The sequence below is a fragment of the Schistocerca piceifrons genome, chromosome 1 (assembly GCF_021461385.2).
Source record: "Schistocerca piceifrons isolate TAMUIC-IGC-003096 chromosome 1, iqSchPice1.1, whole genome shotgun sequence".
In the NCBI taxonomy this organism is placed as follows: Eukaryota; Metazoa; Arthropoda; class Insecta; order Orthoptera; family Acrididae; genus Schistocerca; species Schistocerca piceifrons.
The window spans coordinates 570,465,264-570,484,901 of record NC_060138.1 but is presented as its reverse complement, the minus strand read 5'-3'; the positions used below and the strand labels follow the sequence as shown (position 1 = coordinate 570,484,901).

Sequence of the window (19,638 nt, the reverse complement as noted above, 5' to 3'; positions counted from 1 at the left end):
GCGTGCTGGTTGTGCGGCAACAGGTAGGCCGGCAGTTTGCAGGAGGAATGGAGCGATGACGACGATGTCTCTGGTGGATGTGGTGAACACACGAAGCATGTCCAGGTCGACGTCGGGCGAGAGGGGAACACATTTCACCAGGTGGCAGGGAATGGCGGAGGTTATGTCATGAGCATCAGATGAACGGAAACACATGACGAACAGTGTATCATCGCATAGTATTATAGAGATGTCATGGATTATGTCCAGGGGAACAGGCACAAACACCTCGAGCGAGGGCACATTCAAGATGGGGGGGGGCATGAGAAACCTCGACAGGGCGAGGCAGGCGAAGGGGAAGAGGTCAAAGGGATCGGCGAAGGGCCCAGCAGTGAGGGCATGATCATAGGTAAGCTCAACGTGGGGAGCATGGGGTCACTCGACGGAGTGTATGAGACCGGAGTAGGGAGCGAGGTCGGAGGAGAGCTCGATGAATGGAGCTTGAGGTCACTCGATTGAGTGTGTAAGTCCAACCTGGAGGGAGTGGTCAGAGTGTCGTGAGCCACTACAGTGAGTGGCATGGTCGTGGCCTGAAGGGGGGTAGAAGAAGGCTCGACATGAGCAGGCTTAAGTCTGTTGATAGGGACTGTGACAGCTGAATCTTTTATCTGGATGTCATAGGTGTTGGCTGAGCGCCGGAGAACTCGGTACTGGCCGGTATATGGAGGTTGTAGGGGAGCATGGACAGTGTCATCTCGGAGCATGATGTTTTTGCAATTGTCCAGAGATTTGGGGACGTGACTGGCAGGCAGAGGAACTTGGAGGTTGATGAAGTGGTGTCTGACGTGGTCCACGAAGGAAGGTAAGTCAGACTGAGGGAGAGAAGCGGAAGGGCTCATGAGTTCGTCAGGGAGAACGATGTTCTGGTTATATATGAACACGGTTATTATGCCCTTGAGGTCTTCCTTATAGATCACACGAATCCCGAGTAGCACATGAGGAAGGGCCTCCGTCCATAGTCATGGCACTGAAGAGCCGCCTTGAAAGTGCAGTGCCAATGCTCAACTAGCCCGTTACTTTGCGGCTGATATGCTGTGGTATGGATGCGCCGGATGCCGCAGATGTTACAAATCTCGTTGAACAGGACTGACTCAAATTGTCTGTCCTCGACAGTCGTGATGATAGCTGGACGTCCAAAACGCGATACCCATGACTCGACAAAAGCTCGAACAACAGTTTCTGCCATAATATTGGGGAGGGGGACAGCCTCGATCCAGCAAGTTGTTCGGTCGATCGACGAGAGGACATAACGAAAGTCATTAGATGGGGGAGAGGGTCAACAATGTCAATATGAATATGTTGGAAACGCCCAGGAGGGATCGAAAAGGCTCCAAGGGGGGTGAAGTGTGCTTGTGTACTTTACAGCGTTGGCACATGACGCAGGAGCGTGCCCATTGCTGGCAGTCCTTGTTGACATTTCTCCACACAAAGCGCTCTGCTACGAGGCGGGAGGACACCCGAACACCGGGGTGGACTAAATTATGCAGTAGGTTGAAGACAGCTCGACAGAGTATGGTTGTGATGAGGGGGCATAATGTGCCCATACTGTTGTCGCACCAGATCTCACCAGAAATGCCAGGTAAGGTGGTGCGGACGAAGTGCAGTGAAGAGGTAGAATCTGAAATCAGGTTTTGCGTGTCTTCGGTGGCGGGTTGGAGGTTAGGCAGCTCAGAGAGGTCTAACAGCGAATGGACGGCGTCGACTCGTGAAAGGAAATCAGCAACTATATTGTCAGCACCCTTTATGTGTCTGACTTTGGTGGTGAACTGAGATATGAAGTCCATGTATCTGAAGCGGCGAGGAGGCTGGTCAGCTGGCAGGTTTGTAATGGCCGCAGCCAGGGGTTTGTGGTCTGTTAAAACATGAAAGGGCGCCCTTCAACGTCAGTCTTAAAATGCTTGATCCCTTCATAGACCACGAGCAACTCCCTGTCAAACGCGGAATATTTCCATTGTGCATTGGTGAGCTTGCGTGAGAAGAACTGCAGAGGCATAGTTTGGCCGTCGACTGTCTGGCTAAGGACAGTGCCAACGGCAGTATCGCTCGCGTCTGTGGTGATGAAAAGCTACGCATTGGGATGAGGATGTGCGATGGTGCAGGTCTCGACAAGAAGATTTTTGAGGGCAGTGAAAGAGGCAGTCATAGCAGGGATCCATGGAATGGGCCAAGATCCAGAAGTCTTGGTGCCTGCCGAGGCGTCCGTCAGTGGAGCCTGAATCTCCGCAGCCTGAGGTAGATGATGGCGATAATAACTAACCAACCCCAGAAAGCGCCAGAGCTCTTTGAATGACGAAGGTCTTGGTTGGTTTAGTATTGTTTGTACTCTGCTGGGGGGGCCGTGAAATGCCATCGTCAGAGACCCGAAAACCAGGAAAAGTGACAGCGGGTTGATGTAGCTGCAATTTGTCCTGGTTGGTCTCAATGCCTTCTGCCACTAGAGTGTTCATAACAGTTTTCACATGTCGAATGTTGTCCACGACGGAGGAGCTGATCACAAGAATGTCATCAAGATATGCAGAGCAGAATTTTAGTTCGAATAGCACTTCGTTGATGAAGCGTTGCCAGGTCTGGGTTGCGTTTTTCATTTGAAGGGCATGAATCGAAACTGAAATAATCCGATTGGGGCGGTGATTGCTGTCTTCTCGATGTCTTCAGGAACCATGGGGATCTGGTGGTAGGCCCGTTTGCAATCAATGACAGAGACCGTTGTCACACCTGCGAGGGAACTGGTAAAGTCAGCAATGTTGGGTATGGGGTAGGTGTCCATAATTGTTCGTGCGTTTAGTCGACGGTAGTGAAGTTCAGAAATCTTCTTTTTAAGGTCGGAGAGGCGCTCGGGACAAAGTCGACGTGGTTTACTGGAGATCGGGGGGCCTGGAATGAGGCAAAGCTTATGAACCGTGCCGTTGGTGACGACGGAAATGTTGCCGGCGGCACGTGAGGTGGTTTGTTTACAATGTGTTGTGGGCGAGGCAGGCGAGGCGAGGTCGTGGTGTTCAGAACCACTCGGCGGATCCGATGGGAGCCGAGGCGACAAATGTCCCAGGAGTCAACGCGGCAAGATGGCCGCCAGCCCGAAGCAGTGGCACCGTGGTCAGGAGAGCTCGGTAGAGGTAGTGAAGCGTTAGTGAGTCCATTGTCTGAGGGCGCGGCCTGTGGCAGTGCGGTTGCGGGCGAAACGCTTGGCGCGAGTGCGCTGTTTGTGTTGTCAGTGGCAGTCGCACAGCGGCGCACAGGAGCCGGAGTTGCATTGTTTGAGGTGCTGTCCGTGAGGGGGGGGTAGGAGCTGTCAGTTCGGGAACACATGACACTCGTTGCGCATGCACACTTGTCTCCAGCCAAGTTTCAAATGCTGCTATGTTAGGAGGGTGTGGCCCTACGGAACTGTCAGTACACGTTATGGCAGTCTTGATAGCACAGTTGCGAGGGGTAGCGGGAGGTAAACACACAGAAGCTTGATTGCTGGGATTGAAAGCAGATTTGGCGCACTTACTGACCTTCCTTTGTCCTTGCTGTAGTGTCTGTAATTCCTTTGCTGCATCGGAGAGCTGGAGCTGTATTTCGTGGATTCGGAGGGAGAGCTCGAAGCTTTCCTTGCATAGGCGAATGACGTGTTCAAGCTGGACAAGGCACTTATGTGTGGTTTCTTGTAACGTCGTCGACAGAGACAAGCGTGTACAGATGAGATGAGCCCGGACCAATGTGTGCTCGATGGAGCACAGGGAAAGTCAGTCTTGGACAGATGTTGAAACAGTGTTTCGCACTAGGTCTGGTGAAAGTTTGTGGTGTCGCAAGAAGTCAATGCCTAGTATAGGTTTGTCAATTTCGCTCACTAAAAAAGTCCACTTGAGTTTGCAGATTGCGGAGAGTGAGATGACGTGTGAGGTTGAACCCAAGCATTGTAGTTTAGTGGAATTCAAAGCTTGCAGTGAAGTGTGATGAGGGCGGATGTTCGGTGACGCTAAGGACGTGGGCAGCAGTGAAACATCGGCGCCTGTGTCCACTAGGAAAAGGTATCCCGACGAAATGTCTTTAATGTAAAGTCATCCACAATTATCCAGTCATTCCCAGACAGAATGGAGCACTGGGGGGGTGCCTATCATGTTGTGCGCAGGAGGCGGCACCCGAACCTACCTGTGATTGGCGTTTGGGAAGTAACAGGGTGGTCTTTAGTTCCGTGCCGCCTCACCAAACCGTGTGTCTAAGTAACAGTACAGGTAGTGTGGTTGCATTTCCTGTGGAAAGTTCGTTGCCAGTGGCGGTGGCCGAGGTTCGGAGGCCGCAGCAGGTTCGGTTGTGGGAGGGGGCGTGACCACGGGAAGAGCCGGTGACGTCCCAGTTGCTTGTTTACTGCTTCCCGGGGCGAGCGGAACAGTCGGCACAGTATGGCCCCGGCCACATCCGGCCACAGGGCGATGAGCCTGAACCTGAGACTTCTCAGGTAGGCAGTGGCTGGCGAAATGGAGTAGTGATGCATCGTGTAGCTTGTCAGCAGTTGTCATTCTTTGCTCGACAGGTTCAAGAGGCCTTTGAGCCAGAGCAAAGCGGATATGAGGAGATAGTTTGTCTGACCCGATAGCGAGGAGAGCTGTGTCAGAGAATAGATCAGCGCTGACCAGGGCACATAAACGTCTCCAGAGCTGGGAAGGTTTGTCGTTGCCTAGTTGCTCGACGTGGAGCACTTGCCGTATTGCTGCCTCAGTTGAGCGTGTAAGCCGACGTAGAACTGTCTCTTTGGCTAAAGTGTACCGGGTAGATGAGTCCCGGGTGTCGACCAGGCCAGCAATCAAGTCCTCCTGGTTGTGCAGGTGGGTGATGACACACAGAAACCTGGTTGACTCGTCGAGTTTGTAATGGTCGAACTCTTCATCCACAATTTTGAACCTGGTTGTTGCTCTGTCGGGATTAAACAGCGGCAGCATCGGTAATCATTCTAAAATGTTCGGAAGAACAGGCTGAGTTGAGTTCGTTGGGGCTTTGCCTGAATCGAGCTGTTGTCGCTCTAGTATTCCAGGAGAGTGTGCCTCCAGGGGATGTGGCAACGACAGCTGTTCAGGTGGCAGCGTGAAGGTGACACATTGTGGTTGAGTGCAATCCGTCACGACGTGGAAGGCCGACACGGGTGAGACACAGTAATGTGTCGATTGCTGTTTCGGAAGCTCAAAATGTTGCGAGTGTGCTCGAATTGACGCGTCACGGAAGACCGACGCGGATGAGGCACCGAGATGTGCCGAGAATGGTAGCGGCAGCTCGACTGGAGCCGGCGCATGGGCGACAGGTGAGAAAAGGTTCAAAGTTTTAGTCCACATAAAGCTTGATATTTGATCAGAGCTGGGGCCACCTGTGTTGCTGGGAGGCTGCACAGGTGCGGGCTGTCCAGAAGCACAGTGTGGGAAATGATGTCGAACGTAGGATGGAATGTGCGAATGTTCACTGTTCATAGTCACTGCACACAAAACAGTGTGCGGATAAGGTGAATGTCATGGCACAAAACACTGAGGCGTAGCAGTGGGACGGAGGTGGAGGTCAGACACAGATAACAAGTAATTGTTCGTGTTGCAGTCCTAGGTATCGAAGTAGGAAGGCATGTGCTGATGCTGAACCGAGGCAGGCGCGGGCGTGGTCAGATGCTGAGGAGGTTGATCTGTGAACGAAGCAGTTCCGGCCATGTGGCAGGTATCCGCGTGGTATGACACGGATAGCGGCGTAGCAAATTGTTGTCCTGGCGGTGGTAGGTTGTCCAACAAAGCATTTGCAGAAATCGACATTGGTCCCGCACTGCACAGAGATTTGTAAAAGGTAACTGCACAGTCGATGAGGAAGGGCACATGTGGAGGGAACAAAGGCGTTTGATAGCCAGAGTCATGCACACTCCTATCCTCACTTATTGTTGCAGGCTCGAAAACGTCTGGCGATCTTGGCGTAATCGTCTAGTGAGAGGCATTGTGTTGCAGTCCTGGTGGGTGTACATCGCCCGCAACATGATGTATGTCGATCACAAAATCCGGCGTTAGACGTTGGGCCGAAGTCATTGTTCAAATGACACGAGAAAATAACCAACGCGGAGGCTGCAGGCACAGTAAAACAGCAAAAACGGAACTCAGGATCACGAGGTGAAGTGGATGCTCGGGTCAGTTACACCAAACAACACATTATTATCAGGAGTTCATTTATTCACCTCTTTACGCGAGTAAGGCTTACAAAGAACTGGATGGCGAAACTGCACAAAGATAATGTTTAGCTTAGTTCAAAGATGACACTCAGATAGATACTGGTGTCGACCTCATCAGTGCCACAGTATAAATATACTTTTCTTTTGTACCTTAACATATCTCAGTGATGTGCATTATGTTACTGTAAACTTATTCTATCTGTATCATAATGTAAACCTGCCTCATTCAACATCGTTGTGACTGAACACAAAATGAACCTAAGGAATCCGAAATAAACAAACTGTGTTGCTTTTTAATAGTTCAGTATCATTACAACCCATTCAGTTTTTCTATTGAAAAGAAACATTTCCACTTTCACACAATTTCTAGCCACATTCACCAGACTTGAGCACTGACCTGCAACAGGTGCCATTCAGTCTGCTTCACTATGTGGAATCATTTGGCATCCACCTCCTAAGTTGTCCACTTCATTAATACCACACGTCACAAGCAGAAAATGACAAAGTAAATTTGACACAGATGTGGAAACATATCTCTGATTCATGAGCCAATGCTAAATTTTTGTTTTCATTATGAATTCATCAGCATCACACAGAATATGTTTACGTGGATTTTTGAAATTATCAACAATGAGATAAGAATACAACAACTGGTGAAAGGAACTTTAAGGATCTCATTACTGGTGCTCTTTTGTTCAAATGTGGTAGCTGTAAAATCAGTGCAAGTTTACTGCATCTGAAATGTTCCAACTAACGAAATGTTAAACACTTAATATCTTTGCAATTGTAGTCACAAATCAATGAACAGCAAAAATTTAGCAAAGTCTGATTCTAGAGCAATTATATCTGTATAAAGAAACCAAAAGAAACTATTGAATGGGAAATGCTGTGCATACAGTAGTGTAATTAAATATGAGTTGGCTGCCATTTCATAAGCACAACTACATTTTATAACAATGAGATACTGCCATACATTGAGTTTATACATAACTAGAACTCAGGTGGTTTACATTTACCTGGCAATCATATCACAATAGCAATATTAAAAATTTACAAGTAGACTTTTCATCAATTTTAGTCAAAAATGCATGTATTACAAACCTTTTCTAAACCTACATACATTTTTCATATCAAATACTTATTTTCATTGCAGGAAAAAAAGAAGCTTGAGCTGTTTGATGCTGCAATCAAAAAACAAACGGAGATAATGGTTGATAACATTTTAGGTCAGGGTATTGATATCCATTTGCTTGGTCTCAGAGAAATGGCTAAAGAGCTTGGGGAACCATTGCCAGAAATTTTCTCTGATGATTCATACAAAATTGCCAATCATTTCTCACTGTCTACTAGTCAGGTGAGTATACACTCAAGAAACCATATTTTACACAACTTGTATTGATGAATTACTGTATTGGCAATGAATGTTAAAATGAGTGTTGCAGACCCCAACATCAATTTTTCTCTCAGGTGGCTGCTGAGAATGTACCAATGCTTTACAAACTTTTTTACTTATTTGTTCATCCATTTTCTTGCTTTATTTTTGAATGGGACCTTCGAGTTTTACAAGTTAGTACAAATTTGGGTTGTTTTTTGATATTTTGACTGATATACAGTACTGTAACAGTCATTTAATTTCGTGGAAAAAATTCACATTCTATTGACTTTATCATGGAGGACAACTCCAGGGATGTGAGACAAGTTAAAATATAAACCTCCAGAGAAAAATTTGTGTTAGAAATTTTTCTGTGAATTATACTAAAAAATAAATATAATTCATTTTGAATACTCTAGTGATGATTGCAGATCCTGTAAATGAACAAAATACAGGTAGCAGGAAAGCTGAAACTTTAAAAAATCTAATTCCAATTGCTGTCATTACTTACAATGCTGAAAGAAACTTATAATTCATGAAATTTAATGATTACATAATTTATAGAAATATTGGTAAATGCACACATTTTTAGTTTTCTTTTAAATTTATATGGAGTGCTAATTACTACATGCACCTTGTTGTAGTCTTTTATGCCAGCAGACACAGTTCTACTCCGGTAATGGAAAAGTCTGGATGGAAATTATTATTTTTGTTATTATTATTTGTTTTGTATTGTAGCTGTATTAATCATAGCTCATCTGAAACTGGTTTTCATTATTGGCTACAAATACCATTATCCCTCAAGCAGGCACGCCTGTGTATTGAGTGTGCTATCCACAAATAACACTATCCATTGTTGTTTTTCAACTACGAGCCCATATCTATTTCTTCATTATTGCTTCAGCTAACACAGTGATAAGTTGTGCTGCAATATGTCCAAGTGAGCAGTGGTAATATAAAATAAACAGTGAGCTAGGTGAGAAAAAATTTATGATCCGTGCTAGAAAATGACTCAGATTCCAAGCTAGTGGCACAAATGAAGCAGTTGTGTACAAGATAATTAGCAATCAAATAAATGGTTGTCTGCGATCTGTTGCAACTGCACTGTTTAAAGCTTTGAGTGTGTCATTACTGTGAGGGAAATACTTGTACATGGCAAGAGAGTGATATAACAAAAGTTTATTCTATTAGTGTTTAATAAAAGAGAGATTTAGCTCATATAATATAATTAATTTATCAAAGATATAACTCAGGTAATATAAGTTTACTTTAACTGTTGTTTAATTAAACTAAGGTTATACTGTGATTTTGTTACAATAAGGTAATTCCGTAGTTTAGAAATAGTGCAGCATACATTGCATCCTACCTATTCCTAATGGCATTGGTTTTGACTGACCCTTTTTTCACCTAATAATTTAAGAAAACAAACTAGTCTAATGACACATATTTACAACTAAGAAAGCAATACTATTAATTTTAAAGTTACTTTTCAAGAACAAAGCATTTTAATTATTGTATTTGATCAACTGTTTCTATTTCTATTATTTAGGTTGCAACAGCAACTGACAGCTTCATGGGTTATGGACCAGTTGTTCCTGATGGGTATGGTGCATCATATAACCCAAGATCAGATACTATCACTTTCTGTCTATCAGCATTTCACTCGTGCCAGACTACAAGTACATGGAAGTTTGCTCACAGCCTTGAAGAGAGTCTTAACAGAATGCAACAACTGGTTGGCAATCGACAATAGAACCAACATTTGTTGTTTACAAAGAATAAGTTCTGTTGAAGCCAATATTAAGCTAGTAAGGATGCTATTAGAAACTCACTCAGTATTACTGGAACCAAATACCTCTTCATTTCTCTTATTACTATGATCACACTGCAACACATTTCCTCATAGGAAATGCTGAAACAATCTCTAAAAATTGAAATTGTGCAATATTTTCCTACTAGGAATACACATCAATAAGAATAAATACGCAGTAGGTTCTGAAAACAATATGAAAGTTTCTGTGTATGCCTCAACAAATTACAATAAATAGCATGTTTAGTTTATCATTGGCGATCAAAAAAGAAGGTAAATTTACTATTCTACTTTCAGGAGTTTATTAGATACGTAAGAGCAAATTGGTTTTACAATGTTACTGTAATCACTATGCACAACATAATATGTAGATAAGAGGAGTACCAGCACATACAGCTCCAGCAGATATTTAGAGATCTTATGCACAATACTAATAGATGGCACTTATTTGATTAATTAGATTTCTTTTGCATTTTGTTCCTACACCAGTCATCAGTTGTTCTGGGCACTGTAGTTATCTGGTTACAGCACATTCAGTTCAGTCATTAGAGTCAGAACATTGATAAATAATAAGTCTAAAACTTAAAGAACATCATTTCCACAGTGCTGTTAGTTTAAAACAGTACAGTACTAAGCAGTGGTAGCTAATTTCAAGCATGTGATCATTATCAAGAGCAAATGTCATCCTCATTTGCATAGACATCAATGGACATGCCCTTGGAATAGGTAACTCCCACGTACACACACACAGTAATTTTTAATTAAATATTTATTTCCACACAGTATAGAATAAACTGCTGGTACTCTTTCATTATTATAGTATTTTCCAATTTATAAGAGATCATTTCTTTCCCTAGTACCAGGTTTCTGGGACACAGGCCAACAATGTGAACTTCTAGCAATACTGCCTGTGCTTTCTGAAAAATTATTTATCCACAATAGTTTTCATTGCGTGACAAAGATACATTGTCAGAAGAAGTGCTGCGAATATTTTTAAAAAATTACTTTTAGCAACTACACAATATAGCTGTCCTTAATACATCTCTGCTATTATACACCAATTGATTGTTACAAATAATGATTAAATTACAGTGTTCCTCTCTTAGGCAAATGTAATTATTATTTACACACTGCAGTTTTCATCGTAGTATTAAGAAAGATGAGTTACTACTACATTTTACATTCTCGGTGCTACATGTCCAACATTTGCAAAGTTTTCTATGATATGACAACAGTTTGTCTGGAAAAATAAATATGTCCATTTTAACACACCTTTCCCATGATTGTTAGTGAACCAGTAGCTGTGATACAGTTCTCTTAGTTGGAAACTGTCAGTTTAAACAATGTTATTCTAAAATTTAATGCTTTCCAGTGGCAAGAAAATGTTTCCAGACTCAAATATAAAATGTAAACATAAAATTGAAAGTAACAAACACTCATTGTAGTTTGTTCATTTAGAATCAATCTGTTATGCCATGAAAAGGGAAATGGTGAATTTTTCACCTTCAGATTTTGCTGCCATCTCAAATTTTCTAACTTATCTGCTGACTAAAATGATAACTCACCAATTGGCACTGTCAGTGTTGATAATAGGTAGTATTATGTAAAATGGTTGTGCAGTAACTATTTTTGAGAACAATGGTTTTTAGAGTGCCTTTACTTTCTTCAACTAGAGATTTCTTCAGTTGTGCCATGCTGGTGATCACTACGCACATTAACATATTCTCAAACATATCATTAAATATATTATGCTTAAAATTGATGTTAGAAATTTCATTTTATAGAAAATTTACAAGGTAAAATTTGTACCCTATTGACTTACCAGATTCATTGGCTGCAAATTAATGTGATGTAGTATATGACATAGACACCTATGAATGCTGTTATGAGTAGCAACTGTTAATTGTGAATTAAAATCAAATATAATTGTGTGATATTTGTTTAGTTTATAGTGATCTTTAATACTGTTGTTCTTTAACAAAAATTTATTCTGTTTTAAAAAAATAAAAATTTTATTCATAGTTAGCCATGAATGTGAAATAGCTTTTGTTCTACACTGTTAAATATGTGTATGCCACATAAGACCACAATTATCATTATTAAATGTATAGCACATTAGTACAAGTAAGAGATAGTGAGTGAGTAGCAATGTAATGAGGCTACAGCATATAAAACAGCTGTTGACAACTATCCTGCTCTGTTTTTATGCTAAGTCCTACACATAATTTTCTGTTACAGTAGTGTATAGTGGAGAAGTGCCAAATTGCAGCAAAAAGCATCTACTTTTTTTGGACACCAGTTGTTACCCAAATCTGAAACTTCAAATAGGAATATGTTCCTATCCTGTGATTTAGTCATGATGTTTTTGGTTAAGTTCAGTATACCATTTTGCAAACATGTCTGAAATACTTGAAAATGCTTTTAATGAAAGTACCACACACATATACTGATACTTATGAGGAAATAAGAGTTCATAATAGACCATTTTTTGAGACTTGCTATGTTTACCAAGCATACCTTTCTGCTTCATCTTATAAAGACTCTCCAGGAATACACCCATTTTAGTTTATGTGTCTTGACTAAATCATGCTAACATATAAGCTACAATATACTAAAAACTATATTTTCAAAATTAAACAGGACAAACAAATATCAGACTTGAAATTGCAACAAAGATAAGAGCACTATTAAAGAGTCAACATCAAGCTTCTTTGGTGTAAAAGGGAACAGGTAGCAAACTTGAATTATTTTAAGAATTGTAATAAATTTTGGAAGGTGGGTGAGGTGCTCAAGAGGAATTAAACAACAGTCATTAAAACAGCAACTCAGATTCTCCCAGCAGATCTCAATGGTAATTTGAGACTTCCCTGTTACTTTTGTATATATGCATAGTTTATGCTTTTAATAAAATGAAATTTTAAAAGTAGTTCACTGCTTTTTGTCATCTTTTGATACATTTTCACTCATCCTTTTTTTTTCTTTTATTCCCAATGAACCCTTATAATGGCAAAGAATTTTTTCATCATCATCTCATAGCTATCACCAATTTTCATGTTGCAAAAAGAGCACAACCTTATAACATTTCTTAAGCATCTTTACATAGTTTGTTTATTTCAGAAAGTGCAAGATATTTCAAACCTTAGCAATTCAAGTTCTCATGTGCACCTAACTTCTGAACCCAAGTTTAGCATTGCTATGAACTTTCCTTTATTTGTCACATAAATCTTATGAACTGAAATGCCGCCAATTCTTAAAAAAATATTTTTGTGCAGTACCCTGAGTTGGAATAAAAATAAAGGGAGCAATAATAATACCGTACATGAAATAAGTACTGTGACTGATACTAGATGGTTGTACCTATTGTGTTTACTATGTGCAAGAAGTTTCATACAGACACATCTGTGAAACTTTGTTACATTATATGCTTATGAAAGAATTAACAGTACAATACAACATATTACAAACTGCCAGTTATATTTGTTTCACCATAGTCATAGTATTTTGGGAACTACAGCTGAACAACAAAGTGTTTAAAGTAAGCACACTAGTTAAGTCGGCAAGTCCTGTGTGAGCAATGAAGTATAACAACAACTGTCAGACAGAATCATAACACATTTTTGGCAATAAAGAACTCCTATTTACTAAAAATGAATTATATCACTACTTTTTCTTAATTCTTACTTCTGAAACAATACTTTACAAAGTTATTGTTTTACACTGCAGATGAATATCAATTGCTATTGAGGGTGGACCCCTTTGCACCTTTTACTCATGACTGTGATTACTCAAAGACTTTTCTTAAAGTGAAATGGTTGCTTCTTGTTGTGGCAACTCTGATTTAAATTCAGTTTATTGCCTCTCAAAACACCACACTTTTTAGAGACTTAATTCTTACATATGTCTTTCAGATCATTTAGTTGTAATAACCTGACAAGGAGGTTAATTCATTTCTTTACCATTAGTGTGCGTGAGAAATAGTATGCTGTGCAACAATAGGAAAATTTTACTAGTAGTATTTATTTCTTGTTCAAATAAACTGTTTAACTTGCCTAATGACTTTGACTATTAGGAGGACCCAGGATAGCAACAATATTTGCTTTTGCATTAAAAATGTCATTAGAAAATATTCATCATGTCATCACTCCTCAATATCTCTTCTTTAATAAATGAAATGAATAATGGTAGTGTCAAACCAACTGTGCAATAAATGTTTTCTTATTTTCAGATTTTTCTAGTGTTTGTTGTCTAACGAAAGAGAAATCCAAGCTCACAGTAAAATTCTGATGTTCATACCATTCCTTTAACTGTAGTGTGTGAGCTAATGCTATGCACAGTTCATACATCTCTGACAGTTATAACAACTTATTCTCTGTATACAGCTAATATCTTCCATGAAAATCAATTGTAATCCATAGAATCATCTCTGTTTGGGAATACTGCTGTTATGTAAGCTGCACCTTGGACATTGTCGTGTTTGCTCAACATTATGTTTAAGAATTTGCAGAAGAATGGTCTGTCATGTTGTTATGCTTTATTTTGCACACTCATATACCTCTCTTTGTTTGCTTGTTCTTGTTTCTGTTAGTATTAATTGGAATTTAGTTCTTTGAACATTACCGTGACTGTGTTGAAAATAATATCATTAACAAGATGTCAGTGTTATATATTGTCTGTTTCCTTTTCATTATTGTTTGAAGCCCAAGCCCTAATTATTTGGTAATATATATATATCATTAAGAAAATGTCAGTGTTATATATTGTCTGTTTCCTTTTCATTATTGTTTGAAGCCCAAGTCCTAATTATTTGGTGATATATATTATAAAATATGAGAGAATCATAGTGATCTTTACAATAGTCAAACTTTTGACTTGAGATTGATACAGAAAGGAACTGTTCACTGTCTTAATGTTTTCTAAAGAGCAGGTCTCTTCCTGTTAATATAGTCATATTGAATATTATGTGCATTGTTCCTGTGTAGTATATCAAATATGTATTTTACAAAATGAAAAAAGCATATATTATATGTTGTTCTTAATGTATATTAATATTGCTGTTATCAATATTATTTAGAAGTTTCATGATTATGTTTCAAATTTGTGTTCTATGTTTGTAACACACTGTATTAATAAAAAAGATATGCTATTGAAAAATATTTCTGTGAACATTCTGGTGATGCAATGGGGAGGTAGATAATCCACTTGCAGAGAGTATTGTCAGACAAATTTCCAATAATGATAAAATTTGCAAGAAATGTAAATACCGGCCACTCTCAAAGTATATCCTTCAAGTTTTAAAAATACACCTATCTCAGATGGCAGAAAGAACTCATCATTTATGAAGCTATGATGCTACATAAAGTACATGGATCCCAGCGAGAAAGGGAACCTTCAGGGATGTGGAATGAGCCAATGTCTATATTAACAAAAAGCAAGAGACAACAGAAATTTATTCCTTATGAACAATGTGTAGCAACAATAAACTATTGGTACATTGCTTAATGCCATTCATACTTATGCCATGCAAATTTAATTGAGTAAATTAGGAAGTAATTTGCTAGTGTGATAATAGCAGCTGCCATCTCATTTTTACTACAGCACTGCTGTGTATCTGCTGTTAGTAGCTCAATAGTTACTTAGAATGGTAGTTTTCAAAGAAAATATTTTCTTACATATGTAAATACTAAGTCCTACTTTCAGTACATTACTATCTGCTAGTGCACAACAGTTATAATCAAGGTGATAGCTATAACTTTTAATCTTTCTCCAATTCAGCAACAGTAATATTATATAGTACCTTCATTTTAGAAATGGAAACTGTGACCATTGAAAATTCTAGGGTGCAGAAATAAAGAGCATTGTATTTCAATGTATAGGTGAACTGAATGTAATAAATCCCTTCCACGAAATACTGGAAAAGCATCCAGACCAGACGAGATACCCTTAAGATTCTACAGTGATTATGCTAAAGAACTTGCCCCCTTTCTATCAGCAATTTATCGTAGATCGCTGGAAGAACGTAAAGTACCTAGCGACTGGAAGAAAGCGCAGGTCGTTCCCATTTTCAAGAAGGGTCATAAATCAGATGCGAATAATTATAGGCCTATTTCGCTTACGTCAATCTGTTGTAGAATAATGGAACATGTTTTGTGTTCTCGTATTATGACGTTCTTAGATAATACAAATCTCCTTCATCATAACCAACATGGATTCCGCAAACAGAGATCATGTGAAACTCAGCTCGCCCTATTTGCCCAAGAAATTCACAGTGCCGTAGACACTGGCGAGCAGATTGATGCCGTATTCCTGGACTTCAGGAAGGCATTTGATACGGTTCCGCACTTACGTTTAGTGAAAAAAATACGAGCTTACGGAATATCGGATCAGGTTTGTGATTGGATTCAGGATTTCCTAGAAGAAAGAACACAACATGTCATTCTTAACGGTTCAAAATCTGCAGATGTAGAGGTAATTTCGGGAGTACCGCAGGGAAGCGTGATAGGACCTTTATTGTTTACAATATACATAAATGACTTAGTTGACAACATCGGTAGCTCCGTGAGGCTATTTGCAGATGACACGGTTGTCTACAAGAAAGTAGCAACATCAGAAGACTCGTACGTACTCCAGGAGGACCTGCAGAGCATTAATGCATGGTGCGACAGCTGGCAGCTTTCCCTAAACGTAGATAAATGTAATATAATGCGCATACATAGGGGCAGAAATCCATTCCAGTACGATTATGCCATAGGTGGTAAATCATTGGAAGCGGTAACGACCGTAAAATACTTAGGAGTTACTATCCGGAGCGATCTGAAGTGGAATGATCACATAAATCAAATAGTGGGAAAAGCAGGCGCCAGGTTGAGATTCATAGGAAGAATTCTAAGAAAATGTGACTCATCGACGAAAGAAGTAGCTTACAGAACGCTTGTTCGTCCGATTCTTGAGTATTGCTCATCAGTATGGGACCCTTACCAGGTTGGATTAATAGAAGAGATAGACATGATCCAGCGAAAAGCAGCGCGATTCGTCATGGGGACATTTAGTCAGCGCGAGAGCGTTACGGAGATGCTGAACAAGCTCCAGTGGCGGAGACTTCAAGAAAGGCATTACGCAATACGGAGAGGTTTATTATCGAAATTACGAGAGAGCACATTCCGGGAAGAGATGGGCAACATATTACTACCGCCCACATATATCTCGCGTAATGATCACAACGAAAAGATCCGAGAAATTAGAGCAAATACGGAGACTTACAAGCAGTCGTTCTTCCCACGCACAATTCGTGAATGGAACAGGGAAGGGGGGATCAGATAGTGGTACAATAAGTACCCTCCACCACACACCGTAAGGTGGCTCGCGGAGTATAGATGTAGATGTAGATGTAGATAGATCTAGAACAGAGACATAAACAGAGTACATAGCCCATTGGAGAAATATCAGAGAAATGATAATGTTTCAAGTGGGTACACACATAAGATTACGAAAACAAGAGCAACTAATAGCTGCCTACAATAATATTCCAATAAGCAAAAATAACTAATTATGTATGCTTGAAAAACAGACAGTTGCATTAATGCCAGTATGAATAATGGGAAATTTACTCAAAAAATATAGGAATATATAAATGAATATAGATCTTGATAATGTCTCAAATTAAATTACTGAATACTGAGAAAAATTTCATCCTACATCATATGCAAATGACTTGCAGAACCTTTTATTGGGCAAATCAAATGACAAAATGAAAGCTAACATTATGGAAGAACAGTTCAGTTATCACATTCTTTGAAGTAAATGATGTCAACAACTTGTTACAGAATTAAAAATGAAGAAGTATTGTTGAAAATTATGAGATGGCATCAGATTCTTCTACTCTGGAACTGAAGGTTATGAACTCCCTACCCTTAATTAAAAGAATCTAAAATGAGGCAAGTTAGTCAGGTTTATCACATGTGCTATGAAGCAGAAAGGACTAACATGATACTATGCAGGAAAAAAGTAACACAGTAAAACCATAAAACTGTATGGAAAAATAAGCACAGCAGCTGAAAATAAAGACACAACATGAGATTCATCATAGGGCACTGTTTAATATGAAAATTTGTTTTAGTTCAAAAAAATATAAATATTAAACATCCAGGAATTTGCAATTAACATGTACCTAAATAAAGTACAGGAACAAAACAAGGACAGAAGTGGAAAAAATGAAATGACATGAGCATGTGGCATTGTTGGCTGGGAGGCCCCATTCAGAGAAGTTCGGCCACCGAGTGTAAGTTTCATTTCACTCAATGCCACATTGGGCGGCTTGCACGCCGGTGATGAGGATGAAATGATGATAAGGACAACACAACACCCAGTCCACAAGTGGAGAAAGTCTCCAACCCGACCGGGAATCAAACCCGGGCCTGCTGCATGGGAGGCAAGTACGTAACCACTCAGCTAATCAGTTGGACAAAGACAGAAGTTAACTTGGAATCTAATAAATACCATGTTTAAAAACTAATAATAATAAGAAAAGCTAATTAAATGTGACATAAGCTACCATGTCAAAAATTCTGTGACAAAAAAACTACCACACCAATCCATTTATTAGTCAACTTATTGTTCCTCCTCCATAGATTAGAATAATGCGGACTAATAAGTTATAGTTAGTTCTTCACTTACATTTTTTCCCTGTGCACATATACATATCACTCAACTGAGCTTGCAATCTCTGAATCAGGAACACTCCCCAGAACACATTCAAATCATTCACCTGCCAGGCTCAGTTGCATCATTCAAAACAGTACAGTATCATTTGGTGTGGATCCAGTGGTTGGTTCATGGGAAGTCAGAGGCTCACATGGTTAGTGTACCCTCTCGCCTACCCCAGTAATATCACATTTTGCTATAGAAAGAACTGAATCATATACTGTGCTGTGTGCAGGAACCAAAGACATTACTCCTTGCATAACAAATGCGAACATTATCATTGCATTAACTCTGATTTTTATTATCTCTGTTGTGGAATGTAGTGTTACTGTCTCCAATTTTGTTCTTGTTCTGATAAAGATGAAGGGAACTTATAATTGTGAATATTACATATTACAACTTGATAGGAAGGATAAAAGTTGCCGGCTGGCGTGGCCGCGCGGTTAAAGGCGCTTCAGTCTGGAACCACGAGACCGTTACGGTCCCAGGTTCGAATCCTGTCTCGGGCATGGATGTGTGTGATGTCCTTAGGTTAGTTAGGTTTAAGTAGTTCTAAGTTCTAGGGGACTTATGACCACAGCAGTTGAGTCCCATAGTGCTCAGAGCCATTTGAACCATTTGATAAAAGTTGTGTTCAAGGAAGAAATAAATGAATGCTCATTTCTGATAAATAATCAGGTGAGACTTTAATGCAAATATTATTCATTGTAATAACTATAGAGAGCTTCAGCTCCACTATATTGACAGGGGTTGGAGAGGTGCTGGCGAGATTAGTGAATGAACCTGCAAACAGAAACGACAACTTTCAACAGACTCAAGAGCATGGAATAAGAAATCTACCGTAGCTCTTTACCAGATGACAAAACATACATAAGGCAAGTATAGTTTCAATGGACGTTTCAATATACCATTTCAAAACCAAGACTACATGCTAATCTTGTCTATAAATCCATAAAATACGGTAAAAATAACAATATACCCCACAAATGTTACTTGCACCCACCGACAATTTTGATTAACATGCCACTCATATGTACAGTTTTAATAACAACAATACAATATTGTATAAAATACTTCAATACAATAGCAACAACTTTTTATATCAGCAAATAGTACATTGCTTTAGCATTACATTGATAATTGATATGCATATGAAAATTTGATTTGATTTGATTTGATTTTTGTTGATCCTAAAAATCTTGCTACACGTAGGTATATGAGAAAAACATGTGTTATGTGATCAAATTAAGATCTACAATAGTAACAGATTCTTACAACTTTGATAATGTCATAACATATACATTATGCAACTGAAGTGTACACTTTCCATCATCAAATATTTGACTTAGTACTATGACTGTGAACACAAGTCTGAAAACTACAGCTATGTGAGAGTGTAAATAAGGGAAATGCTGTTTTTTTTCCTTCAAGTTTCTGTCACTTTTTTCTCTAAGTGACCACTTTTTCCCCTTTCTGTGTTACATTATTCAATGTCTCATAGTGTGTCTGTTCTGGCAGTGCATGTCTTCGTTAATGTCTTCCTGTATA

At 39.8% G+C, this 19,638-nt stretch overlaps 1 protein-coding gene across 1 annotated transcript in view; it reads left to right on the top strand.

Moving 5' to 3' along the window:
• LOC124752147 (choline O-acetyltransferase) overlaps window positions 1–12,319 on the top strand; it is a 121,446-nt gene extending 109,127 nt beyond the window's left edge. Inside the window, exons 8-9 of the mRNA XM_047248993.1 lie at window positions 7,365–7,565; window positions 9,133–12,319. Coding sequence (XP_047104949.1) covers window positions 7,365–7,565; window positions 9,133–9,336 — 405 coding nt within the window. The 3' untranslated portion in view covers window positions 9,337–12,319. The remainder of the gene's footprint in view (window positions 1–7,364; window positions 7,566–9,132) is intronic.
• The last annotated feature ends 7,319 nt before the right edge of the window (window positions 12,320–19,638 follow it).